Raw genomic sequence first — 24,456 nt, forward strand, 5'->3', positions numbered from 1 at the left:
AAAGGGGAGCCTTTTCCAGTTGAACCCTGAGATGACTACAGCCCAGGCTGTCATTTTTTTTTTTTTTTTTTCTGCTCCTCACAGCTTGCAGGATCTTAGTTCCCTGACCAGGGATTAAACCTGGGCTCTTGGCAGTGAAAGTGCTGAGTCTTAACCACTGGACCGCCAGGGAACTCCCCAGGCTGCATCTTGATTGCAGCCTGTGAGAGACCCTGACCCACAGAATGCAGCTAAGTAGCATCTAGATTCCTGACCCACAGAAACTGTGAGATAGTAAATGTTGCTGTTTTAAGCTACTAAGTTTTATGGTAATTGGTTATATAGCAATAGATAACCAATACAAGGACCTATTCACAAGGGTACTCAATAATGACAAACAGAATATAACCAACACTCCCCATATCTTATAATTTTTTTTTTTTTTTTTTTTTTTTTGGTGGCCACAAGGCTTGTGGGATCTTAGTTCCCCAACCAGGGATCGAACCCAGGCCCTTGGCAGTGAAAGCGCAGAGTTCTAACCACCACACTGCCAGGGAATTCCCTAACTTTAAATGTTGTAATGAATAACTTCCAGATAAGGAAAAACAAAATGACAAAGAGGATTTTAAGTGACTTAGAGATGAAGGATGGCAGTGGTGATATCAGATACAGAATTCATAAATCTCTAGTTTCTTAGGTATCAAAACACAAGTCAAGGGGCTTCCCTGGTGGCGCAGTGGTTGAGAGTCCGCCTGCCGATGCAGGGGACACAGGTTCGTGCCCCGGTCCGGGAAGATCCCACATGCTGCGGAGCGGCTGGGCCTGTGAGCCATGGCCGCTGAGCCTGCGCGTCCGGAGCCTGTGCTCCGCAACAGGAGAGGCCACAACAGTGAGAGGCCCACGTACCGTAAAAAAAAAAAAAAACCAACAAAACAAAAACAAAAAAACCCCACAAGTCAAGAATAGCTTTCTGTCTCTTCCTTGTTCCCCATGAATTTTTCATGAACATTGGGCTGCCGGAATGTATATACTGTTTAGGGAAAGAAAAACACAAAACATTTTTTTTTAGAAATAAATGTATAATAATATATAAATGTGAGAGATGTTGTTAGTCATAATAACTGATGTTCCATTGTGCTAAGCACATTATGTGTATTATCTTATTTAATCATCACACCCTATGGAGTAGGGTTATTTTACAAATGAGGAACCAGAAAATTAGAAAGATTAAGTAATAGAAGTTATACAGCTAAGTGGCATAATTAGAACTTAACCAAGCTCATTTGATCCCAGGGCTATTTACCATTATGAAAAGCTGCCTCCACTAAAAAAAACAATCAAAACCCACAAAGCTTAGTATCTATACATGGACTGCTTATGAAAACAGGCCAGTGACAACAGGTTATGTGTGTAATTTTATCCTCTTTGCAAAGCGCTCATAAAAAGGATATAACCTTACCCATAACATTCTTAGATAAAGGGTAGTAAAGGCTCTGAAACACTTTAAAAATTGTAGCTAAGAGTTATCTAGCACTAACTATGGACCACATAATTGTCCTTATTATTTTACATATTTTATTACATCTTCATAGCATTCCTATGATACAGGTAATATTATAATCCCCATTTTACAGATAAGGAAAGTAATCATTCTTATGGTTAAGTAATTTGCCCAAGCTCACACAAGCACTAAGTGGTAGAGTCAGTATTTGAACACAGGCAGTCTGGCTCCAGGGTCTGTTGTCTAAACTAGTGCATTTTACTGCCTCAAAAAACCAAAAGTTAAAACTGTTTTCAGAGTTAATGAAAAAACTGTCCATTTGGATATCTAACTAAATTACGGATCTAAGCACCATACTCACAGCCCAAGTCTTTACAATTTGTGATGCAAAACACCTTGAAAAAAGTTAATCTAAAAGTGAGTTAAAAGATGGTTAACCTTTTAAATAATGATAAAATATGAATCAAGAAAACAACTGAAAATGTTCAAAGTGAAAAGTTCTATTCAACAAAGCACCTGTCCACGGAAAGAACTTTCTAACAGGTTAAGAACTTACTACTGGATAAGGGAGTGTGCAGAAGAAAAGCTATTTATTTTCATATTCTAGCTCTTTGGTGTGTTTATGTTCATAATCAGTTTTCAGGCAGTATCTCTCATACTTAAAATATACTGAAATTATTTCTGTTTATCTCTCTGCTTCCTATCTCTAGTTGCTACACTGACTTTCATATCCCGATTAGGGTAGCAATGAAGTTCATTTATACCCTTCATTTGATTTACAAGTCTGTCCACTACCCAACTTTTAGGTGCTTTTTGTTGTTGTTGTTCTAACAGTTGTACCATTAACAACCTTCATTTCATGTCAACCTTTATAACAGCATTTCTTTTTTCCTTTTTCTTGGAGGTGGGGGGAAGTATGTGTTACAGACCATTTTGAGAACCTGTTATAGAAAGAAGTACATATATGCATATAGAATAGTGTTTGTATGTAATTTTAAGGAGTTTAGAACCCGCCTCCCTAAAGCTCACCTGTTTAATTCAGGTTAAAAATCTTGCTGTATACTCACTGTGTTTACAACATAGTAGACTTAAGGAATACAAATACAACATAACAGAAGATGTGAATTACAAGAAAAAGGCTTCTGGTATCCATATACCAATCAAAAATCAGAGGGTTTTATGTCTAAAGTATAAAATTCATAGCCAAAAAAAAAAAGCATGCCTAACTATTTAGGATAAAGATAACATTTGATCATGTTTTCAGGGAAAACATGGAAGGAAGAAAATGAGGAAGCAAATCATCCTTTTCTTCTAAGTGGAATGACCATGACTATACAGGAGTTTGAAAAAGAGAATTCAAGGAACTACTCACTTTATGTAAAATATCATCTATCAACCGTGGTTTGTACTTGTGCTATAGAACACCATGCTGATAAGAAATCCAAATGAAAAATCCTTTACAAATTCAAAAACTATATAAATATGAGTATGTACTTTCAAATAAGTATCATAAAACTCTCTTCCATTCTTGAGTTTCAAATACATCCTAATTTTGTTGTCACCTTAAATAACACTGTCCTTTGAAGGACAGTGCCATTTTTAAAGAGATTTAAAAGAATCTATTATAAAAAGATTAATCTCAAATTCCTCTGAAAGTATCTGCTGTGGATAAAAGCCTGTCTATTTTCAGAACACTGGTCTGGACTTTGGCCCTTAACCTTGCACATGTAGTCAAAAGTCCTATAAAACTGTCAACATGGCCTGCCATCTGCATCAAGGATCATTTCTACACTTGAAATTATGTGTTATAACATGCAAAATAAAAACTTTAAAAAAACTAAGACATAAGGAATGTTGCTATCCTTTAGCAGCACCTGATTACTGAAAAATTTCAATACAAATTCATTGCAGAAATTTTAGAAAATGAAGAAAAGTATGATGATGATGATGAACAACAATAACAGGAAGGGTGCTACATACCTCTTCTTGTTTGTTTTGCCTGAGCTAATCATTTGTCACATACATTACTATACTTAATCTTAACAACTCTATGAGATAGATCTATTGTAAAAAAAAAAAAAGACCTATTTTTATCACAATCTTATAGACAAGGAATTTAAGACTATGAATGTTACATGTATTCACATAGCTAGTAGGCGACAGAGTCAGGAATTAAACTCAGATCTAATTTCAGAACCAGAGCTCTCATTCACTAATATATATTGCCCAATAAAGAAAAGTAAAATCATCTGTAATCCCACCAGCCAGATACAACCACTGCTAACATGATCATTATCTCACCAATGCTACTTTCTCCTCTGACATCCAAACAATCCCAATTCTCTCCCTCTTTAGGCAACCAATGTTAGTTTGGTGTATTCTTCTGGACATTTTCCCCTTTGAATGTGTACTTATGTATCTATACAAATATATATATTTAATTTGTTAAATTATATAAGTAACATCATGTTATATGTAACGTTGCTGTGATAGGAAATTGAGGCACAGAGACATTACATGACATGCTTAAGATCACAAAACTAGTTAGGGGAAAATCATAATTGAAACACAATAAGACACATTTAACTAAAAATGACCCTAAACCTTTACATCTTGTTTTTCCTGATTGTTTAGAAAAACTTTAAGATCTTGTGTTATACACCTCAGGATCATCGCTATAATAATAACAAAATTAGCTAACATTTATAAACATTTACTATAAAACAAGCATTGTGCTAAGTGCTCTATATCTATTAATCTAAGATTACCATTTCCATTTTTACAACTGAGGAAACTGAGGCTTAGACAGGTTAAGTGATTTGCCTAAAATCACACACCTAATAACTAATGCTGTAGGTAGAAAAGTCAGAGGGTAGGGTGAGCATGTTCTTTTATTTTGGGAATTGTTTTATGGAAATCACTGATATCAGTTGGTTACCCTAAAAAGAGAATACAGCCCTGTCTCATATGAAAAAACGGAATTTTCTACTTTTTAATTTAAGGGTGAGTCAAGGGGTGCTTACAGAATTTACACAGTAATAGAATTAGGGACAATGTATTTCTGGACTACACTGTGTCCACTTCAAGAGTTCAACAATAAATCCTGCTTGTGACCTTCCACAAATCACTTAAATTCTCTAGGCCTTAATTTCCCCACTGTAAGACGATTATCAAACACAATTCACTTGACCTGGCCTACTCTGGTAGTTCAGTTATATAACATCATCAATCATCTCCATGGTTCAGCTGCAGAACCAAAACATACTGTTAACTTGTAACTTTTCCTCAGATTTTCTACATATAACAAATCTGATTTGTGGAAGAGTAAAACAAATTAAGTATTCTAGAATCTAATGCTATGTAGACTGAATCCTTCAGTTTATTAGATAAATATTCTGGATCAACAGCTATATCCCACTGCAGCTTTCCCTAAACTTTGCAGACCAAATATCAACAACTTGCTCTGGTTTGATCCACAGTTTCCTTTTTCTTGTAGGACAACATTGAAAACTAGTCATGGGTACACAGATACCATGTACAAAAATCAGATCAGGAAAAATATATGTCAATTTCTCAGACACAAAAGCTTTATTCTTCCCACCTAAAATACAGGTACCAAAAGGTTTAAGTTAAGATAATAAGGAAACATCCCAATTACTCCTCAGAAGTCAACAGCAGAATGAACCCTACAGGTTTGTAAGCAGCCTTCAGCAGCCCTGTAACCTGGGTGGTTCTCCAAGTGTGGCACCTCAGCCAGCAGCTTCACCATTAACTGAGAATTTGTTAGAGAAGTGAATTCTCAACCCACCCAGGCTTACTGAATCAGAAATTCTGGGGGTGGGTCTTGCAATCTGTATTTGAACAAGTCCTCCAGGTAATTCTTGAAGCATGCTAAAATTTGAGAACCACTGCTCGTTTAACCTTTAGCTTAGGACTGTTGCCTCTGTCAGATATACTCTTTTCCTAAGTCTGCATGTGATAATGAATAAAGCAGGTGGACAGGAAGATATCAGATCACTAGTTTTAACTGCACTATTATGTATGAGTATACAATAAAATATGATCATTATTTGGTTAATATATCTTATGTAAGAGAAATTCAAAAAGGATGGATTATTTGCTTGCTTTATGAGTCTACTAAATTCATTTGTTTATTGTTAATTTTTGGTACTATATAGAAGATAATAGCTTCAGCCCTCAAGTCACTAATCTTATCTCAGTAGAAACTTACTTCCACAGAGTTTAATAACTTTACTATAAAAGAACAAATCATTAAAAAGTTTCTGTGCCTTAAATCTATTTCAGATAAGAAAAGGAGAGACTGCAGTGTATGGCAATTAACATTTTGGCAACATGTTTTAGTTTCTTCCTGGTTTTCTGAAAATCTTAACTGAGGTTTAGTTTGGTTCAATTCCAATTCAGCAAAGATTCCTGCTTGTGGAAAATATACGTAAGTAATAACACGGACAAGATTTTTCACAGTGATTCAGCACTGGCATTCTAACCAACAGCAGCTACCTTGCTTCTTGACAATAACAAAAGCTAGATTAGATTAAGGATGTCAGATGGGCAATTAGGAAGTGAAAGATTAGTTTCCCCACAATCATTCTGATTTGCAAATCTGGAAAAGAAAAGGCCTCTGATAGGGTTTCTCGTCCAAAACTCAATGTAGGAATAGAGAATTAGTGCATTTATTTATTTTACTTTATTACACTAAAATTTGCATGAAGAAATGCAGAGCATAATATTCCCTTGCCCAAGAAATGTGACAGTACCTCAAAACATGAAAAAATTTTGTTCCTTTTAGAAATAGAAAAGCTATTCCTAACACATATCTGCGATTGATTTAAACTGAATAGTCATTTACAACAGTGGATGAAGCCCAAGTTTCTGCAACCTGCAAGCGAAATCCCAGAGGTCTTTCAATATTCAAAACTGATTCATAGAATCAAACGTCTCTGATTAGGTTTGGCTCAAGTTTTTGCCTACTGTCTTTTTTTTTTAAAACATGTCTTATCTGGCTTCAGAGGTATAGTATCCTGCTATTTCAGATTACAGCTACTGATAACTTCCCTAGAACTAGAAATCACCTTATTCTGCTGATCTGTAATGCTGTAAATATGTAGTAGTTGCATCCACAGTGCAATTTTAATGAGCAGGAATAAACAAAAGACCTAAAACCAAGTCTTGTAAAGTTTTTTACTGAAGCTCTGATCTGTATACTCAACTAGAGCTGTGAACATTTCTGACACAGCTCTACAGACTCACTGTAGAGTGAGTGTAAAGGATGTTGCCAGGCAACTCGTCTAAGTTTGGAAGAATCTAAGCCTTGATAATGAGTCTGTCTCAGGTTTGCTCCCACACAAGAGGGTTTTAGTTAACTCCCACATGTGCTTACAGGCCATTCATGAGAAGAGGTATTTCTAACAGTGAGTGTCCAGGAGTCCAAATCAGGAACCTGTAATATTTCTTTTTTAATTCAAGTATAATGCTTCCAACGTCACAACTATTTTCTTTAACTGTCCAGAAAACCAACAGGGATTAGACAAAAAAGGTCATATGCAAAGGGCTAGTGTTGAATGAACATTTTCATTCACACTTGAACGTTCCTGATTGCACATGGCCAAAGCAAAATTTCAAGTATCTCAGATCACAAAAATCACCCTGAAAACGTATCTAATGAATTATTTTAATTCTTTTGAAAATTATCTTTGAAGCTGTTTTCAATACTTACATAATTATATCAATAATGAAAAAGGATGTTCAGTAAAAACAGTGCTCTAGTAAGAAAAATATGCAATCACAGTTGCAAAAGAGGTAACGGCTAGGTTTTATGAATAATATACATGCAAAACACTGCTCTGCTTGATGGGCCTGATCCAAACCTCCCTCTTTCAAAGCAGATACTTTGCATGCATGCTTACCAGGGCAGTATGCATCCACGTCCAGTTTCTGAGCTGAAGTGAGGGTTGGTGAGCCAAGCTCGGATTCTGGAATTCGTGGGCTCTCAACAAACTTTGCCTTCCTCAGAGGGGCTAAGGACAAAAAAGAGAGACAGAGAGAGAGGAAGAGAAAAAAAAAAAAAAAGAGAGGAAAATAGAAAGGAAGGAAGAAAGAAAAAGGAAAGAGAAACAGAGGGAAAGAGAAAGGAAAGAGAAACATAGAGGGGTCATGAGTAAGGGGAACAGCAGGCAACAGATGGAAGCACTTAAATGAACGACACACTCTGTCAGACTCAGATCAGGTTACCCTATTTTTTTGTGCCAGAAAAAAAATTAACTGCATTCTTCATAGAGGAGATGGGTCTTGTTAAAAAATCACTGCAAACTGGAAAAGCTAAAATCTAATAATAAAAACTATGAGCATAAGTTGTAACTATCACCTTTAGCTATTTTCTCTCTCCTTATAAAGCAAGAGCTTTCTTATTTTGTCTTCCTTTGCCATTAAATATAGGTATTGACTGAGTAAAGTATAGGACTAAGTTTTAAGATTTTGTTTATAATAACTGTAATCAAAAGTCTTCTTTATCCAGAAATAACTATTATATAATACTGGGTTGTGATAAATACCTTAAGTAAGATTAATCTATTGATATTTAGCTTAACAAGGAAATCAATTACCTAACTGCTCAGCTGTTAGGTAAGAAGTCAAAACTGCTAGTGGACTAAAATATTACCTAGGCCATGCCAGTTTACAACTGGATGCTAAAGATAAAGAGATATGATTTAGTTACAAATATAATCATGAGGTCTATGGAACAGTAATACTGCATGCCATGGAAAACATTCATTCTTGTAAGAAATGAATGAATGAAAAAAGTATAATTCATGAATTGAAAGTTTTCATATTAAAAGCTCATATAAATTTTATTTAATGGTTTTAGGGGGAAAAGTTAAGGAACATTATTGATATACATTTAAATATATTAAAAGTTATAATTATGAAGATTGCTTTGGTACTTTTAAACTGAGTTCTATTAAATAAACTGTAATAGGGTGAAAGTGCTTACATAATACTGGTGCAAAAGTAAGTTGAATCTGAAATTGACTTGTATGCATTACACATTATATCATAACTATAGGTGTCCCAGACATGTGAGTGCTTAAGATCACATTACTTTTTTCAAAAGTTTCTGCATGTTCTTCAAAATCCTCATCCATTACTGATTCACAGGGGGATTTTAAGTTATTCCTAAAGGACCCTGTAAAAAGTAATATAAAACTTTGTCATTACAATGACCAGAATTCTCCTCTATTTTCTTTGGAGGACAAAAATATAAAGTTTTTAAAAAATAGAAAATATTTTTGATATGTGCCAATACTCAAAACCTGCAGTCAACTAAACCACACTTTAAATCTTAAGGTATGTATGTATATTTTAAGTGTATGCTAAAAAAACCAAAATAAAGCCTTACTGTCTTCATGGCAACAAAGGCTAAGGGTGCTAACAGTATGGTTCTCTGCCAAAAGTAAGCTCTGGAATAGCAGAACTCTCACCTCTGATGAGAGGTAAAACTTGAGCCTATTTTTTAAAATCATTATCACAAACGAAGATCTCAAATGATTTATATGCAAATCTGCAGGCTACTTATAGCCAATATTAGAATCTCTTTCACTCTAATCTCACCAATTCAAAAATAATGAAACATTTTATTTATCCAATATTGCTTTGTATAGGAGAAATTATTATAATTTAATTCTTAAATCTCTTAAGTCCTTTACTAGAATTTTATTATTTTATTTTATCATGGCAGTAGAATAATTATTTTACCTGCTGAGTTCTGACAAAGACAGCCCTGGTCCCTGTTCAAGGGACTCTATACATCTAAAAATCTTAATAACAATTTTTATAATGAAATTTGGGGCTAGTAGACAGACAGAAATCAGCAACTTAGGGTAGATATGTAAGAAAGAAATTGAAAGATGGCAGGAGAAATTGAGGGAGGTATGAAGAATGTATTAAGAATTATGAGATGGAGTCAAGGGGGAAAATCAGGATCCTAGAGATCTGTGAAACTCAACACCATGCAGACTCCTCTCTTTTCCCTTCTCAGGGGATCCCAACTGTTACCTTTATAGCTCATAGTGGACATTTCATTCTGTTTTTCTACCTTCATCTCTAACTGTGATCCATGGGTCACTGTACATGTCTAATAATGAATTTTCATTATTTTATAAGGTAGATTATAATGTTACTCTCAGCCAAATTACAGAAAACTAGTGTTACCTGTAAGTCAATCACACAGAGGAGGTACAATCACAGGCATGACAGACTGTCCAATAGTCTTAACACTACTTGGTGGAGAACATAACAGGTCAAAATGGAAGATGGGACACAGTATTGCGTTTGGAAGCCTAGAATTCCAATATACTTTATTGTAAAATAAATGGTATATAAGATTAAACAGATGGGTAAAAGAAATCTTTGTCAAAAGGGTTTACCAGATAGTTTTTTAAAAAAGTGGTTGAAATGAGATGGGTAGGGGACTCTAAAACCAAACCAGGTATTTTATTATGATATGAGAGATAACAGGAAACTACTGAACTGAAAAGAGATCTCAACCAACACTGGGAATATGATTCTTATGCTGTAAGAGACTTGAGTTTGGGAATCTGGCAGAGTTGAGAGGAGGATGCATACTGGTTAAGAATATGGGTTTAGTCATTTCAAAGATTGAGGTTGTAGCTCTAGTACTTATAAGTAATAAGAAACTGGGCAAGTCAGTTAATGTTACTAAGGCTCAGTTTTCTCAAAAAGTCACAGGATTATTATGAGGCTTAAATAATTCCAAGCATGTAAAGTACTTAGCACAGTGCTTGGATATGATGATATAGTTCATCTAGGAGTTTATTAAGACATGGAGCAGGGAGGGCAATGGCTACGGAAAACAAAGTAAGCATGTGGTTCCAAGACATAGCATGGAGAGGCAGTATAACACGGTAATATAGTAATGAGGGGTTGGATAAGAGAAGAATGAAGGGTCTGAGCCCTGAAACCAGAAAGCCTAAGTTAGATCCCATCTCTTCCACTCTTTCCTAGCTGTGAGAATTTTTCTGTGCCTGAGTTTCTTCATTAGTTACTTGGAGCTAATAACAGTAGCTACACTCATGGGGGAGTTGTTAAGGATTACACTAATTAATTCAAATAAAATGCTCAGAACAGTGCTTAGAACAGAATAAATCCTCTATAAATGTTAGCTGTTTTTATCATTGTTTCTGCTGTTGTTGTCATCATCATCATCAACGTCACAGATGCAGCATTATTTGGAAAGTCTGAATTGTGTGTGTGAGAGGGGTAAAACAAAGACATTTAAGATGGCATGGGGGAATGACAAAAATGGTGATATTACCAATTTGTTTTTAAAATCGAGAAGGGAATAATGTTGAAGAAAACACGTTATACCTTAGAAGGTGGTAGAATACCCAAATCCAAGTTGTCTAGGTTAGACAATGAGAAATATGTGGGTATATAAAGCAAGTTAAACACTATGATTTAGACCACTGGTTCTCAAACTGTTGTGCCTGGACCAGCAGCATAGCATCATCTGGGAGTTTGTTAAAAATGCACATGATCAGACCCCATGTCAAATCAGCTGATGATCAGAAACTCAAGAGGGTACAGTCCCAGCAATCTGTGCTTAGCAAGCCCTCCAAGTGATTCTGAAGCACACTAAAGTTTGTAGACACTGAATCAGAGAGAGAGATCTACAAATACCTCATGAAAACAGATCATTAAAAGGCCTTTTCTAAGAAAAAAGTTGAAAGAAAACAGAAATCAAGCCCTCATCTCTTAAAGAATTAATGTCTATCATGAAAGTTAGGATTTCTTCTCAGTCACTCTTTTAGCAATATAACTCTTGTGTTATGTCTTTTTGTTTTGTTTTGTTTTTTAAACAGTTCCAAGTAATAAAGTATCCACCATTTGGGGCCTATTTTGAAGAGAGACCAATATGTGTGCACTCACTAATTCTTACCAAGATCTTTGAGGGGTGGAGGACGGGGGAATAAGAGCACTCAGATATATTACAAAGAAATGTTAATGGTGAAAGAGAAAATCCATCTATGGATATCCTCTGTAAACTGAGATGCTAGAGATGATGCTGAAGCACACCTAATTCAAGCAATTATAAAGGCATTAAAATATAAATTTTAATAACTATTGAAATATTTGTCTTTGATAAAAGTTTCATAGCAAAGGGGAATTTTTAGGGATAAACTGTCACAAGACTCAGATACTCATGGAAGAATGGTATGGAGGCAGATAAAATAAAGCAAGGACCAGGAAAATGAGAACTGAAGGATAAATATAAAGATGAGCAGAACATAAAGTACCAAGAAAGTACTTTCACAAAGTTGGTTTTGAGATTAAAAGCATACTCAGTAAGCTTAATCTAAAAACAAATTCACTGTCAAATGAATATGGTTTCTACTAAATGTGAAAGGAGGATAAAATGATTTTAGCTATAGGCAAGAAAAAGAAATACAAGGCACCCAAATTAGATAGGAAGAAGTAAAATTATCTTTGTTCGCAGATGATACAATCTTAAATGTAGAAAATCCTAAAGATTGCACTAATAAATGAACTCAGCAAAGTTGTAGGATACAAAATCAATATGCAAAAATACACTAACAATGAACAATCTGAAAAAGAAATTAAGAAAACAATTCAATTTAAAATAACAACAAAAAGAATACTTAGGAATAAATTTAATCTAGGAACCTAAAGACTTGGAACACTGAAACTAAAAAATGTTGCTGAAAGAAATTAAAGACACAAATAAATGGAAGGATAACCCTTGTTCACGAATTGGAAGACTTAATATTGTTAAGATGGCAATACTACCCAAAGTGATCCATAGATTCAATGCAATCCCTATCAAAATCCCAATGACATTTTTTGCATAAATAGAAAAACTCATCCTAAAATTCATATGGGTTTCAAGAAACCCTGAATAGCCAGAATAATCTTAAAAAGAATAAAGTTGGAGATCTTAAACTTCATGATTTCAAAACTTACTATAAAGCTACAGAATTAAAACAGTGTGGTACTGTCATAAGGACAGACATATAGACAGTGGAACAGAATAGAGATTCCAGAAATAAAACCCATGGTCAAACGATTTGACAAATGTACCAAGACCATTTAATGAGGAAAGGATAGTCTTTTCAATAAATGTCGTTGGGAAACTTGGATATGTGTATGCAAAAGAATGAAGTTGGACCCTTATCTTATACCATATACAAAAATTAACTCAAAATGGGTCAAAAACCTGAATGTAAATTAAAGTTATAAAATTCTTAGAAGAAAACATAGGAGAAAAAGATGTGAACTACAGAACTGTTAACAAAGTAGAGAGAAACAGTGGAAAATTTATCTGCAAAGAGAAAACTGTATTTTTAAAAGTTTTTAACAGAGCTTTCATAGGCAGAATCTTAGGACATTCATAAAATTTTAGTTCCTAAACGTTTATTAGAAAATAAACCTTTCAGTAACAATGGATTTCCTGGAGTGGGGGTGGGAAAAAGGGGTAAAAGGAGAGAGATTATTTGAGAAACTCTTTATTTCCTCCTTCTTAACCCCCAACCTATGGTGGATTTAAAATTGGGAAATAGGTGGTAACAGCATCCTTCCAATTTATCTGATATCCTGATTGCTTGTCATAACTGTGCTTAAATGGTGACATAAATCACACCTTGAAGAAAGAAAGAATGCCAGGGAGCTTTTCTTTTTTAGTTATGCACCAATAAACAAATGAATCCCCCAAAATAGAGGGAACGAAAACTAAAAAAAACTGAGAAAGAAAAACCAATAGAATTTGACAATTTGACACATGCTAAATGTAAGTGAAACACAGATAAAGAGAAAACTATAATTCATATAGTTCCCCATTTTTTGCAAGGAGAAAGTATCCATCTATAGAAAAGAAAAAACATATAAAACAAATGAACACCCTCAGATGCAACCCAGAAAGAGGAAATTAAAACGTGACATGACAGTCTTTATCAAATAATGGCTAGTCTACTACAGAAAGAGTTTCCGACTCATTATAATGAACAATAAAACTTTGCTGCTCTAACCAATGACAAAATTAACATAAAGCTGGCAAAGTATTTTTCTGGTTCTCTTTTCTTCTATAAAAGTGTTAAAAAATGGAGTATATGTTTTACACATTTCTCTTTACCCTGTTTCTTCCCCAAATACCATGTGTTATCTTCTTTAGTCTCCCCACTTTCCAGACTCTAAGCTACAAATGAAAATTGTTGCATGTTGTTTTACACCCATACTATGCAGTGAAGTATCAAATAATTAGAATGCATTTATTTTAAATCTAAATACATATTAGTATAACTAGAAATACAATATGCATATTTATTCTTGACAACAGACTATTAGAGATCTGATGTCTTTGAAACCTATACAAATATAAGTGAAATATGAAATGTGTGCAGTGTGGCAAAGTCAATTATGTTTACCAATACAAATATTAGTTAGTGTGTGGTCACTAGAAAACTAGTGGGTGGGCTCGCCTGTGAACATCTCCTATCTCCACTGATCATAGTGAACAGCTTTATAAAGGAGGAATCCAGAATTCATTTTATTTGAGCAAAAAAGCAACATTGCATAGTTTTACCATTTCCAAAACTAACAGCAACTACATCTTTTTTTTTTTTTTTAGTTGAAAGGTAGCTGATCAGCATCAACTTAAAGCATTATGGTCCTACTGAAAGTAAGGACTGAAAAGAAGGTCCCACTTGAACATAACACAAAGAATACAGAAGCTATCCAAGTACAGAGAAATTTAGCAATTTGAATATCAAAATAAGTTCTTTTAAAGTACCTATCACCTAAAAACTTTAATACTAACTTCCTAATAATGAAAATAAAACAAAAAACTCTGAAGAAACAAAACCCAAATAACTGAAATAACATTAATAATTTTAAATTTATAAAGAATTCAATAAAGTATGGAACAACTATTCACTAACAGTGACACAGCAAACTGCTACAGATAAATAACAGTAAATGGAACTTGAGATAGTATATTGGTATATTTATTTATTTACAAGTAACAACTTCAAAGCAATAGGATGCCTCAAATACATTCATAAAGCTGTCTGTCGACCAAAATATAGAGGTTGCGAGATCAGAGCTAAATTTTTTTTTAGTACTTTCTTCTTCAGAAGTTATAGCTGTGAGGTATAAATTTATATATAAACACATATAGCTGAAAACTCTAATATGAATCTAATTTCTTCCTATTTAATTTTTTCATCTTTAAGGTACCCCTTACTTAAATAATCTTGTAAAAAAATACAACATAACAAAGGCACTTCCTCTACTAGAGATGCTAATAGGTAATAAAAAAGGACGCATCAGAATACATTTTAGGGATTATCATAATCATTTGACAGGATTAGGATACTTCACTAACATGAAAATTCGTATTTACTCAAAATGTAAATTTAATCCTAAATGAAAGTTTTACATATAAATACTGATACTTTTAAAGTGAGAATTCTTTTTGTTAAAAAACTGCATACAACCATTTGTAAACCAATTCCATAAAAAAAATTCCATAAGAGCTCTTCCATTCAATTCAATAAATGCTACTGTGTTCCTACCATGTGCAAAGCACAGTACTAGACATGTCAGGGGATTCAAACATGATTAAGGCAGTCTCTGACCTGAAGGAATGCAACAATGGGATAAGACAGAACAAGAAAAGCTATGATAAGAAGCAGAGAAAGTGCCATGAAAAAAGTACAACACAGAAGATATAGGGTTTAAAGAAGAGAAAAATGTACATATCTTCCTCAACTTACGATGGGGTTATATCTTGATAAACTCACTGTAAGTTGAAAATATCCAAAGTTGAAAATGCATTTAATACACCTAACCTACCGAACATCATAACTTAGCCTAGCCTACCTTGAATTTGCTCAGAACACTTACATTAGCATACAGTTGGGCAAATCATCTAACATAAAGCCTATTTTATAATACAGTGTTGAGTACCTCATGTATTTATTGAATACCATACTGAAAGTGAAAAGCGGAATGGATGTTTGAGTAGAGAATGGTTCTAAGTGCACCGGTAGTTTACCCGCACGATTGCCTGGCTACTGGGAGCTTTGGCTGTTGCTGCCCGGCATGGCAAAAGCATATCATACTACATATTGCTAGCCCAAGAAAATATCAAAATTCAACATTCGAGGTATGGTTTCTATTAAATGTATATTGCTTTTGCATCATTGTAAAGCTGAAAAATCTTAAATCAAACCACCATAAATCAGGGGAGCATCTCTACTTCAGAATGCCTCCCAATTCAGTATGAAGTTTAATAAATATAATTAATTTTCTATTAAAATCAAAATTACAAAGTTAATTTAAGAAGCTAATTTTGAGAGAATTACTAATCTTGCTAATTCACCTTTTTAAAAGTTTCAACGAAGAGTTTTATGGTTACAATAGTTGAAAAGGTACTAGGGGAAAAGATGCTCAGCATATGTTTTTAAAAAGTTGAAAAAGAAGTAACTAAACCTAAAATCAAGCAGAAAAAGGAAATAATAAAGATTAGAGCAGAAGCATTAATAGTAAATAAAAAATTGAGGATTGAGGACAGTAATGAAATCAGAATTTAATTCTTTGAAAAGATGAACAAAATGAAAAAATCTTTAAAAATGGGCAGAAGAACTGAATAGACATTTTTCCAAAGAGGAAATGCAGATGGCCAAGACACATGAAAAAGATGCTCAACACTGCTAATCATCAGGGAAATGCAAATCAGAACCACAAAGAGATATCACCTCACACCTGTCAGAATGGCTATCAACAAAAAGAACACAAATAGGGCTTCCCTGGTGGCGCAGTGGTTGAGAGTCCACCTGCCGATGCAGGGGGTGTGGATTCGTGCCCCAGTCCGGGAGGATCCCACGTGCCGCGGAGCGGCTGGGCCCGTGAGCCATGGCCGCTGAGCCTCCGCGTCCCGAGCCTATGCTCCGCAACGGGAGAGGCCACAACAGTGAGAGGCCCGCGTACCGCAAAAAAAAAAAAAAGAAAGAAAGAACACAAATAACAAATGTTGGTGAGGATGTGGAGAAAAGGGAACCTTTGTACACTGTTGGTAGGAATGTAAATTGGTGCAGCCACTGTCAAAAACAGTATGGAGATTTCTCAAAAAACTAAAAATAGAACTAACATATGCCCCAGCGACTTACTTCTAGGTATATATAAAAAAAACCCCAAAAAAACTAATTTGAAAAGATACATGCATCCCAATGGTCCTAGTAGCATTATTTACAATTGCCAAGATACAGAAGCAAACTAAATATCCATCAACAGATGAATGGATAAGGATGTGGCGCACGTGCGCACGCACACGCGTGCACACACGTGTGCACACACACACACACCCCAGAATACTACTCAGCCGCAAAAAAGAATGAAATTTTGCCACTAGCAGCAACATGGATAGGCTTGGAGGGCAATATGCTAAGTGATATAAGTCGGAGAGAGAAAGAAAAATACTGCATGATATCACTTATATGTGGAATCTAAAAAATACAACAAACTAGTGAATATAATGAAAAAGAAGCAGACTCACAAATATAGAGAACTAGTGGTTACCAGTGGGGAGAGGGAAGGAGGGAGGGGCAAAAAAGAGCTAGGGGACTAAGAAGTACAAACTATTAGGTATAAAATAAGCTACAAGGGTATATTGTACAACACAGGGAATACAGCCATTATTTTATAATAACTATAAATGGAGTATAACCTTTAAAAATTGTGAATTACTCTATTATATACCTGTTAACTTATATAATATTGTACAGCAACTATACTTCAATAAACAAATGAAAAAGATGCACTGTATTTTAAAGTTACATACAATTTTCAGATTTTACAAAAATAAAAGGATTTATACCTAAAAATAAAATTTTTTTTAATCTTAAACCAGACTGACCAAGAAAAAACAGCAAAGACACAAATTACCAAAACTTACAAATGAAAGAGAGGACATTGTTATCAACTCTACAGAAATGAAACAGATTATAAGAGAATGTTATGAACAACTTTATGCCAACAAATTAGACGGTTTAGATGAAATGGACAAATTCCTGACACAAATGATCAAAATTAATGCATTAAAAAATGGAAAATCTGAATAGACTATTACATGTAAGGAAACTGAATTAGTAATTAAACATCTTCCCATAAAGAAAAACCCAATCCTAGTTGGCCTCACTGGTGAATTCTACCAAATATTTAAAGAAGAAATAAAAGCATGCTTTTACAAGCTCTATCAGAAAATTAGGAAAGAAGTTGGGACAGGAGCAAGAGACCTAGAAAAACAGGTTAGTTTAGGTACATGTGGCTAGATTTTGTATCAACAGTCTACAAGAAATCTCTAGTGATATTTATTTAATTTATGAATTTAGTTTATTCATATTTAGCTTAAGCACTTAAATAAATATCATCACATTTTTGCCTTGTTTTAAAAATTAGTTAATATGACACCATTTTAAGTTTTATCAAATAAAAGAAGTTTAAAAACTAAGCTTTTTCCAATATTACATCTATTGATAATAGTTTTCTTATAAAGCTTTATAAAAAAATATAATTTTGCTCTGATCTTATTTGGTAGTTCAAAGCAAAATTAAGTATAAAAAAATCTTCTAGAAAGAGCATTCCAACAGTAGAAAAATATGCTTAAACTTTGTTTCAGAAAGATCAGTGGGAAGGGTAATTCTGTTTGAGGCTTGTATAGCCTCTTTTGTTAGTGAAAGTAACTTCTTGCTGGAGCCTAATTCTAATACTGGGTACATAGCTCTAAAAACAAAATATCTCACTTTCAAAAAGTTATGCAACAACCAATAGAACAACAGCTAACATCTGTATAACAGTTTACCTAACTCATTCAACATTCATACTTTTCCATGATGAACACATTAACTTTGTTTTGCAGATGGGAAAATAGAATCAAAAGATCTCTTGCCCAAGATCACAGTATTCAAGTGGTAGATTACAGACTTTTGATTCAGAGTATTATTTCATTCACAATATAGTTCTTCAAAAGGTGGCACTCATTTTAGGAAGAGATGATTTTACACAATCTATAAAAGTGGCAGTACATTGAATTACACAGTATGGTAGACTTTACTAGTGCCTACCAGCATCCTGCAGCCTCCATTCCTTTCTAGAACCAGGGATGACTACAGTTGCCAGCTCCTGTGAGGTTTAGGAAGGCCTATGTGCCTAGTTCCGGCTTACGAAATAAGAGCAGAGGTGACACAGTCCCTGAATGATTTTCCAGTTTGTTTCTTCCCCTGGCACAAAAATCACAGACAGGTATCATGTTGAGATGGTGGAGACACAAGATTGAAGCAGCCTGGGTTGCTGCGTTATTGCATAAAGGACAGCTGTCCTGGAAAGTTGCCCGGGCTTGCTGGATAAACTAGAAATAGACCTTTGTTGTATTAAGCCACTGAGATTTTTTTTTTTTTTTTTTTTTTTTTTGTGGTACGTGAGCCTCTCACTGTTGTGGCCTCTCCCATTGCGGAGCACAGGCTCTGGACGTGCAGGCTCAGTGGCCATGGGTCATGGGCCTAGCCACTCCGCGGCATGTGGGATCTTCCCGGACCGGGGCACGAACCCGTGTCCCCTGCATCGGCAGGCGGACTCTCAACCACTGCGCCACCAGGGAAGCCCAGCCACTGAGATTTTTAAGGTTCTTTGTTATGACAGTATAGTCTAGCCTATTCTGACTAATGAAATAGCTACAATGTTATTCCCTTTTCAATTATCTTTCAATCCTTCTGAACATGTCAAGAAGAAAAATGTAATGTAGTGCTAGTACTAGCTAATCCTCCTTTTTAACAAAGAGGGAGAAGAGTCTAGCTTCAGAGCCATGTGAAAGTATTTAGCTAGAATTAATGTTCTAGTTAATCTTATAGTTATAGCATGTGATACTGATTTTCCAGTTTGACTAGTAATACAGAATTTCTTTTAAAGTAAATTTATTTAAATAAAAACATGAAATTCAAAGAAAACATGAGATTAAAAAAGGTTAAGAGGAGATGTGGCAAGAACATGAAGATGCTCTGCCAGTGAATGAAACTTCAGACAGTGCACTGTACCAAACTGTATCTCAGTAGGGTAGCTCTTGATCTGTTTTCAATTCATTCTACGTTGAGTTGTTAGCAAACTATTTAGGCAGCTACATTTAAATTGGTATCCAGCATGAAGGGATGGATAGAACTGATAAATTTTTTTTGGTAATATGAACAATCTATAACAGTCATGACTGGGACATTGGTTAGGCATTAAAGATAAAAGAATCAGGAGACAACAGTTGTAAATGGTGAGAATAAATTAATAACTTAAAAAAGACTTATATGAATAGATTTATGGTCGTTTGAGCAATCTAGTCATTTGATTAAATAATCAGAGCAGTTGCCTCTTTAAATTTTTTGCCATCTTTTCAGGAGGGCCAATCCAATTCCACATACTTGTAATAGCCACTGATGGCACCGTCAGAGGTCAAAAGTGGGGAAAGAGGAAGCACAGAGTGAATCAGCTGTACATACAATACACAAACTCTGAAGAACCTACATACAGGGTTATATTGTGGCATCCTTAGACAAGTGTGGTCTGTCAATATAGAAAAAGCTTTAGTGACTTTATTAAACTGAGAATAAACCATCAGGTTGTTCTTAGAGGTAAACAGGTGATTAGAGGGTTCTAACACTATAGTTTCAAAATTGTGCTACCACACTTCATAGTATGTAAAGGGTCTCATATGCTCACTCACCATACTTGCCACAGAAGGAAAACCCTTGAAAAATTTGCCTCTTGTCATGAAGAAAGAGAAAAGGAAATATAGAGAAGATGAAGAGAAAAGTATTTTATTTCAGGGAGACAGTAGGAAGGATACAGATTGACAGGGATAATGGGACAGAATATGGGAAGTACATAGATTAAAGCAGCCCTTCCCATAGTTCAAGCAGACTAAGAGCCAGCACCAGAGCCCAAAGGAAGGGAGGTGTTTTCATCTTAATCAACTGGTGTACATGCAAATTGGCTGGTAAAGACTTAAGTCTCTCAAGCCCACTTTTAGACTTATGTATTCATAAAAATTATGGTCCTCTCCCATAGACATACAACCAAAGTGATAGGACAATCATGGTCCTTCTTTGTATTAGGGTAAACCAAGAGCTAAAACAAACAATCCTAAAATCTCAGTGGCTTAAGACAACAGAATAGAGTTCTCATTCAATATGGATGCTCAGTAAGAAGAGTCTTATCTTAAAGTCTCAGAGTTCTCTGGTGGATTCTATTCATCAAGCTAAAGACCAGGGGAAAAATGGAAGAACTGCATATGTGAAGTTTTTACAGCCCAGTCTGGAGTTGGTATATATTACTTCCACTCATATTATTCAAAATTCAGTCACATGACACATTGATCTGCAAAGAAGGCTGGGATATACAGTTTACCTGTGTGCGCAGGAGGAAAGGAGAATAGGTTTTGGAGAATGCATAGTATTCTTTGCCACATTCTACAAAACAGCTTTGAAATTCTTACGAGTTAGATGTGGAACTAATGAACAAAGCAGCAAATTCTATATAAAAAGCCCCTTTCTTTTATTTTTTATTTTTTTTAAATTAATTTTTATTGGAGTATATGGCTTTATAATGTTGTGTTACTTTCTACTTTACAGAATCAGCTATAGTGAACCAGCTCTACGTATACATATATCCCCTCTTTTGGGGATTTCCTTCCCATTTAGGTCACCACAGAGCATTGAGTACAGTTCCCTGTGCTATACAGTAGGTTCTCACTAGTTATCTATTTTATACATAGTATCAATAGTGTATATATGTCAATCCCAATCTCCCAATTCATCCCACCCCCCCTTTCTTTTAAATGGGCTGAACATACATCACTAAGAATTAGGAGCAGGCTAAATCTATACAATTATTTTTATTCAAGTATAATGCTTTAGACTATGGTGCCTAGAATAGTGTCCGCATGTGGTACCTGGTTAAGAATTATTTGCTAATGAAGAGTATATAGTAGAAAATCAAAGCAAAGCCAGGCATTAAAAATAATAGTTTTAATAAAAGAAATGTCTTAAAAAGTGAGTTTTAAAAAGCACTTGTGGAAATGTTTATTGCAGCACTATTTACAATAGCCAGGACATGGAAGCAACCTAAGTGTCCATCAACAGATGAATGGATAAAGAAGATGTGGCACATATATACAATGGAATATTACTCAGCCATAAAAAGAAACAAAACTGAGTTATTTGTAGTGAGGTAGATGGACCTAGAGTCTGTCATACAGAGTGACGTAAGTCAGAAAGAGAAAAACAAATACCATATGCTAACACATATATATGGAATCTTAAAAAAAAAAAAAGGTTCTGAAGAACCTAGAGGCAGGATAGGAATAAAGACTCAGACGTAGAGAATGGACTTGAGGACAAGGGGAGGGAGAAGGGTAAGCTGGGACAAAGTGAGAGAGTGCCAGGACTTATATATACTACCAAATCTAAAATAGACAGTTGGTGGGAAGCAGCTGCATAGCACAGGGAGATCAGCTCAGTGCTTTGTGACCGCCTAGAGGGGTGGGATAGGGAGGGTGGGAGGGAGACACAAGAGGGAGGAGATATGGGGATATGTGTATATGTATAGCTGATTCACTTTTTTATAAAGCAGAAACTAACACACCATTCTAAAGCAATTATACTCCAATAAAGATGTTTTAAAAAAAAAGGTTCTAATGAACCTAGGGGCAGGATAGGAATAAAGACGCAGATGTAGAGAATGGACTTGAGGACATGGGGAGGGGGAAGGGTAAGCTGGGATGAAGTGAGAGAGTTGCACTGACATATATACACTACGAAATGTAAAATAGATAGCTAGTGGGAAGCAGTTGCATAGCACAGGGAGATCAGCTCGGTGCTGTGTGACCACCTAGAGGGGTGGGATAGGGAGGGTGGGAGGGAGATGCAAGAGGGAGGGGATATAGGGATATATGTATACATATAGCTGATTCACTTTGTTATACAGCAGGAGCTAACACAACACTGTAAAGCAATTATACTCCAATAAAGATGTAAAAATAAATAAATAAAATAAAATTTTGTAAATCATGTGCATTAAAAAAAAAGCACTCGTGGATAATATAAATGTTAATCACACTATAAGTCATCTCACTGAGGGCTTCCCTGGTGGCGCAGCGGTTAAGTATCCACCTGCCAATGCAGGGGACATGGGTTCGAGCCCTGGTCCAGGAAGATCCCACATGCCGCGGAGCAACTAAGCCTGTGTGCCACAACTACTGAGCCTGCACTCTAGAGCTCGCGAGCCACAACTACTGAAGCCCGCACTCCTAGAGCCCATGATCCGAAACAAGAGAAGCCACCGCATGAGAAGCCCATGCACCGCAATGAAGAGTAGACCCTCCTCACGAAACTAGAGAAAAGCCCGCACGCAGCAAGGAAGACCCAACGCAGCCAAAAAGAATGAATGAATGAATGAATGAATGAATGGATGAATGAATCATCTCACTGAGAGACTTAGACTTCCAGAAAACAAACACTGTATAAATCATCATTATAATTAGACTATAATTATTTAACTTCGGCTTTATTTTCCATAAAAATTATCCAACAAAATATGCTGAGAACATAGTCGAGTTAAAAGGGAAACACTACAAAAGATACTTTGGCTGTGTCCAAGTTCTTCCACATTCAGGAATATTTGAAGGATGCATTAACAAAGGAAGTCAACAACCTCTTTATTCTTTACTTTTACCAGGAAAGCTAAGCAGCTGCTTTCTGACCCTCCAAGGCATATCAGTCACTGGCTGATCAGTCTGATCTTTTTGAGCCTTATTTTAAAAGTTTTGTTTAGGCAGGTCTGCAGTAACCTTTTACTCAAAAGACGTTTAGCCCTACTACGAAAGTGTGTCCTTTCTTGGATCTCTACTGAATGCTCCAAGTTTTTAACAAGAACTCTACACTCTGGCTGGTCAGAATGAAAAAAATCTCCCATTGCTGGGAGAACTCTAAGAATTGTTTGGTTTATCAATATTTATTCTTTCTTTAGCCTCATGAAGTCTCATCCCACCTATGTGCCATTCAGTATTAAGTTAAAGACTCAAAAGGGCCCCTATGCAGAATTTTGTAGTTATGTTTCTATTTAGCTCCCCATTCTTCAGTACTCTGTAAATTCCAGTTGCCTTGGCTTTCCCAATTTCTTTCGCTTTTTTTTTTTAATTGAAGTATAGTTGACTTACAGTGTTGTGGCAATCTCTGCTGTACAGCAAAGTGACTCAGTTATACATAGAGACATTCTTTTTTTTTTTTTTTTTTTTTTTGCGGTACGCGGGCCTCTCACTGCTGCGGCCTCTCCCATTGCGGAGCACAGGCTCCGGATGCGCAGGCTCAGCAGCCATGGCCCACGGGCCCAGCCGCTCCGCGGCACGCGGGATCCTCCCGGACCGGGGCACGAACCCGCGTCTCCTGCATCGGCAGGCAGACTCCCAACCACCGCGCCACCAGGGAAGCCCGAGACATTCTTTTTTTATGTTCTTTTCCATTATGGTTTATCCCAGGAGGTTGGACATAGTTCCCTGTACTATACAGTAGGACCTTGCTGTTTATCTGTTTAAAATGTAACAGTTTGCATCTACCAATACCAATTTCTAATCTGTTTCCTCAGTTCGGCAAGACTGTCATTCTCTAAATTCTCCATCACCAGGACAATACCTTGAATACCTTTAGGCAAAAAGCCAGGATTCACCTAGTTTCCTCCCCCACACTTTCTCCCAGGGATCACATTACTATGTTGTCAACTGTCCAATGTCTGAAAAAAGTTGTCTCTAGTGGAAGGGCAAGTCCAGTACTGGTTAATCCATCATGATGGGAAGAAGTCTCTCATGGCGTTTTAATTTGCATTTTCCAGATGTT

At 35.6% G+C, this 24,456-nt stretch overlaps 1 protein-coding gene across 4 annotated transcripts in view; it reads right to left on the minus strand.

The window, feature by feature from the left end:
• TANC2 (tetratricopeptide repeat, ankyrin repeat and coiled-coil containing 2) overlaps positions 1–24,456 on the minus strand; it is a 356,371-nt gene that overhangs the window by 167,523 nt on the left and 164,392 nt on the right. For 2 of the 4 annotated variants that reach the window (XM_081218264.1, XM_081218262.1), the window contains exon 5: positions 7,405–7,515. The exons of the other annotated variants lie outside the window; for them this stretch is intronic. In XM_081218264.1, the coding sequence (XP_081074390.1) occupies positions 7,405–7,515 (111 nt within the window). The remainder of the gene's footprint in view (positions 1–7,404; positions 7,516–24,456) is intronic. 4 annotated transcript variants of the gene reach the window in all.

The sequence above is a fragment of the Mesoplodon bidens genome (genome assembly GCF_964165515.1).
Source record: "Mesoplodon bidens genome assembly, chromosome: 19".
Classification (NCBI taxonomy): Eukaryota; Metazoa; Chordata; class Mammalia; order Artiodactyla; family Ziphiidae; genus Mesoplodon; species Mesoplodon bidens.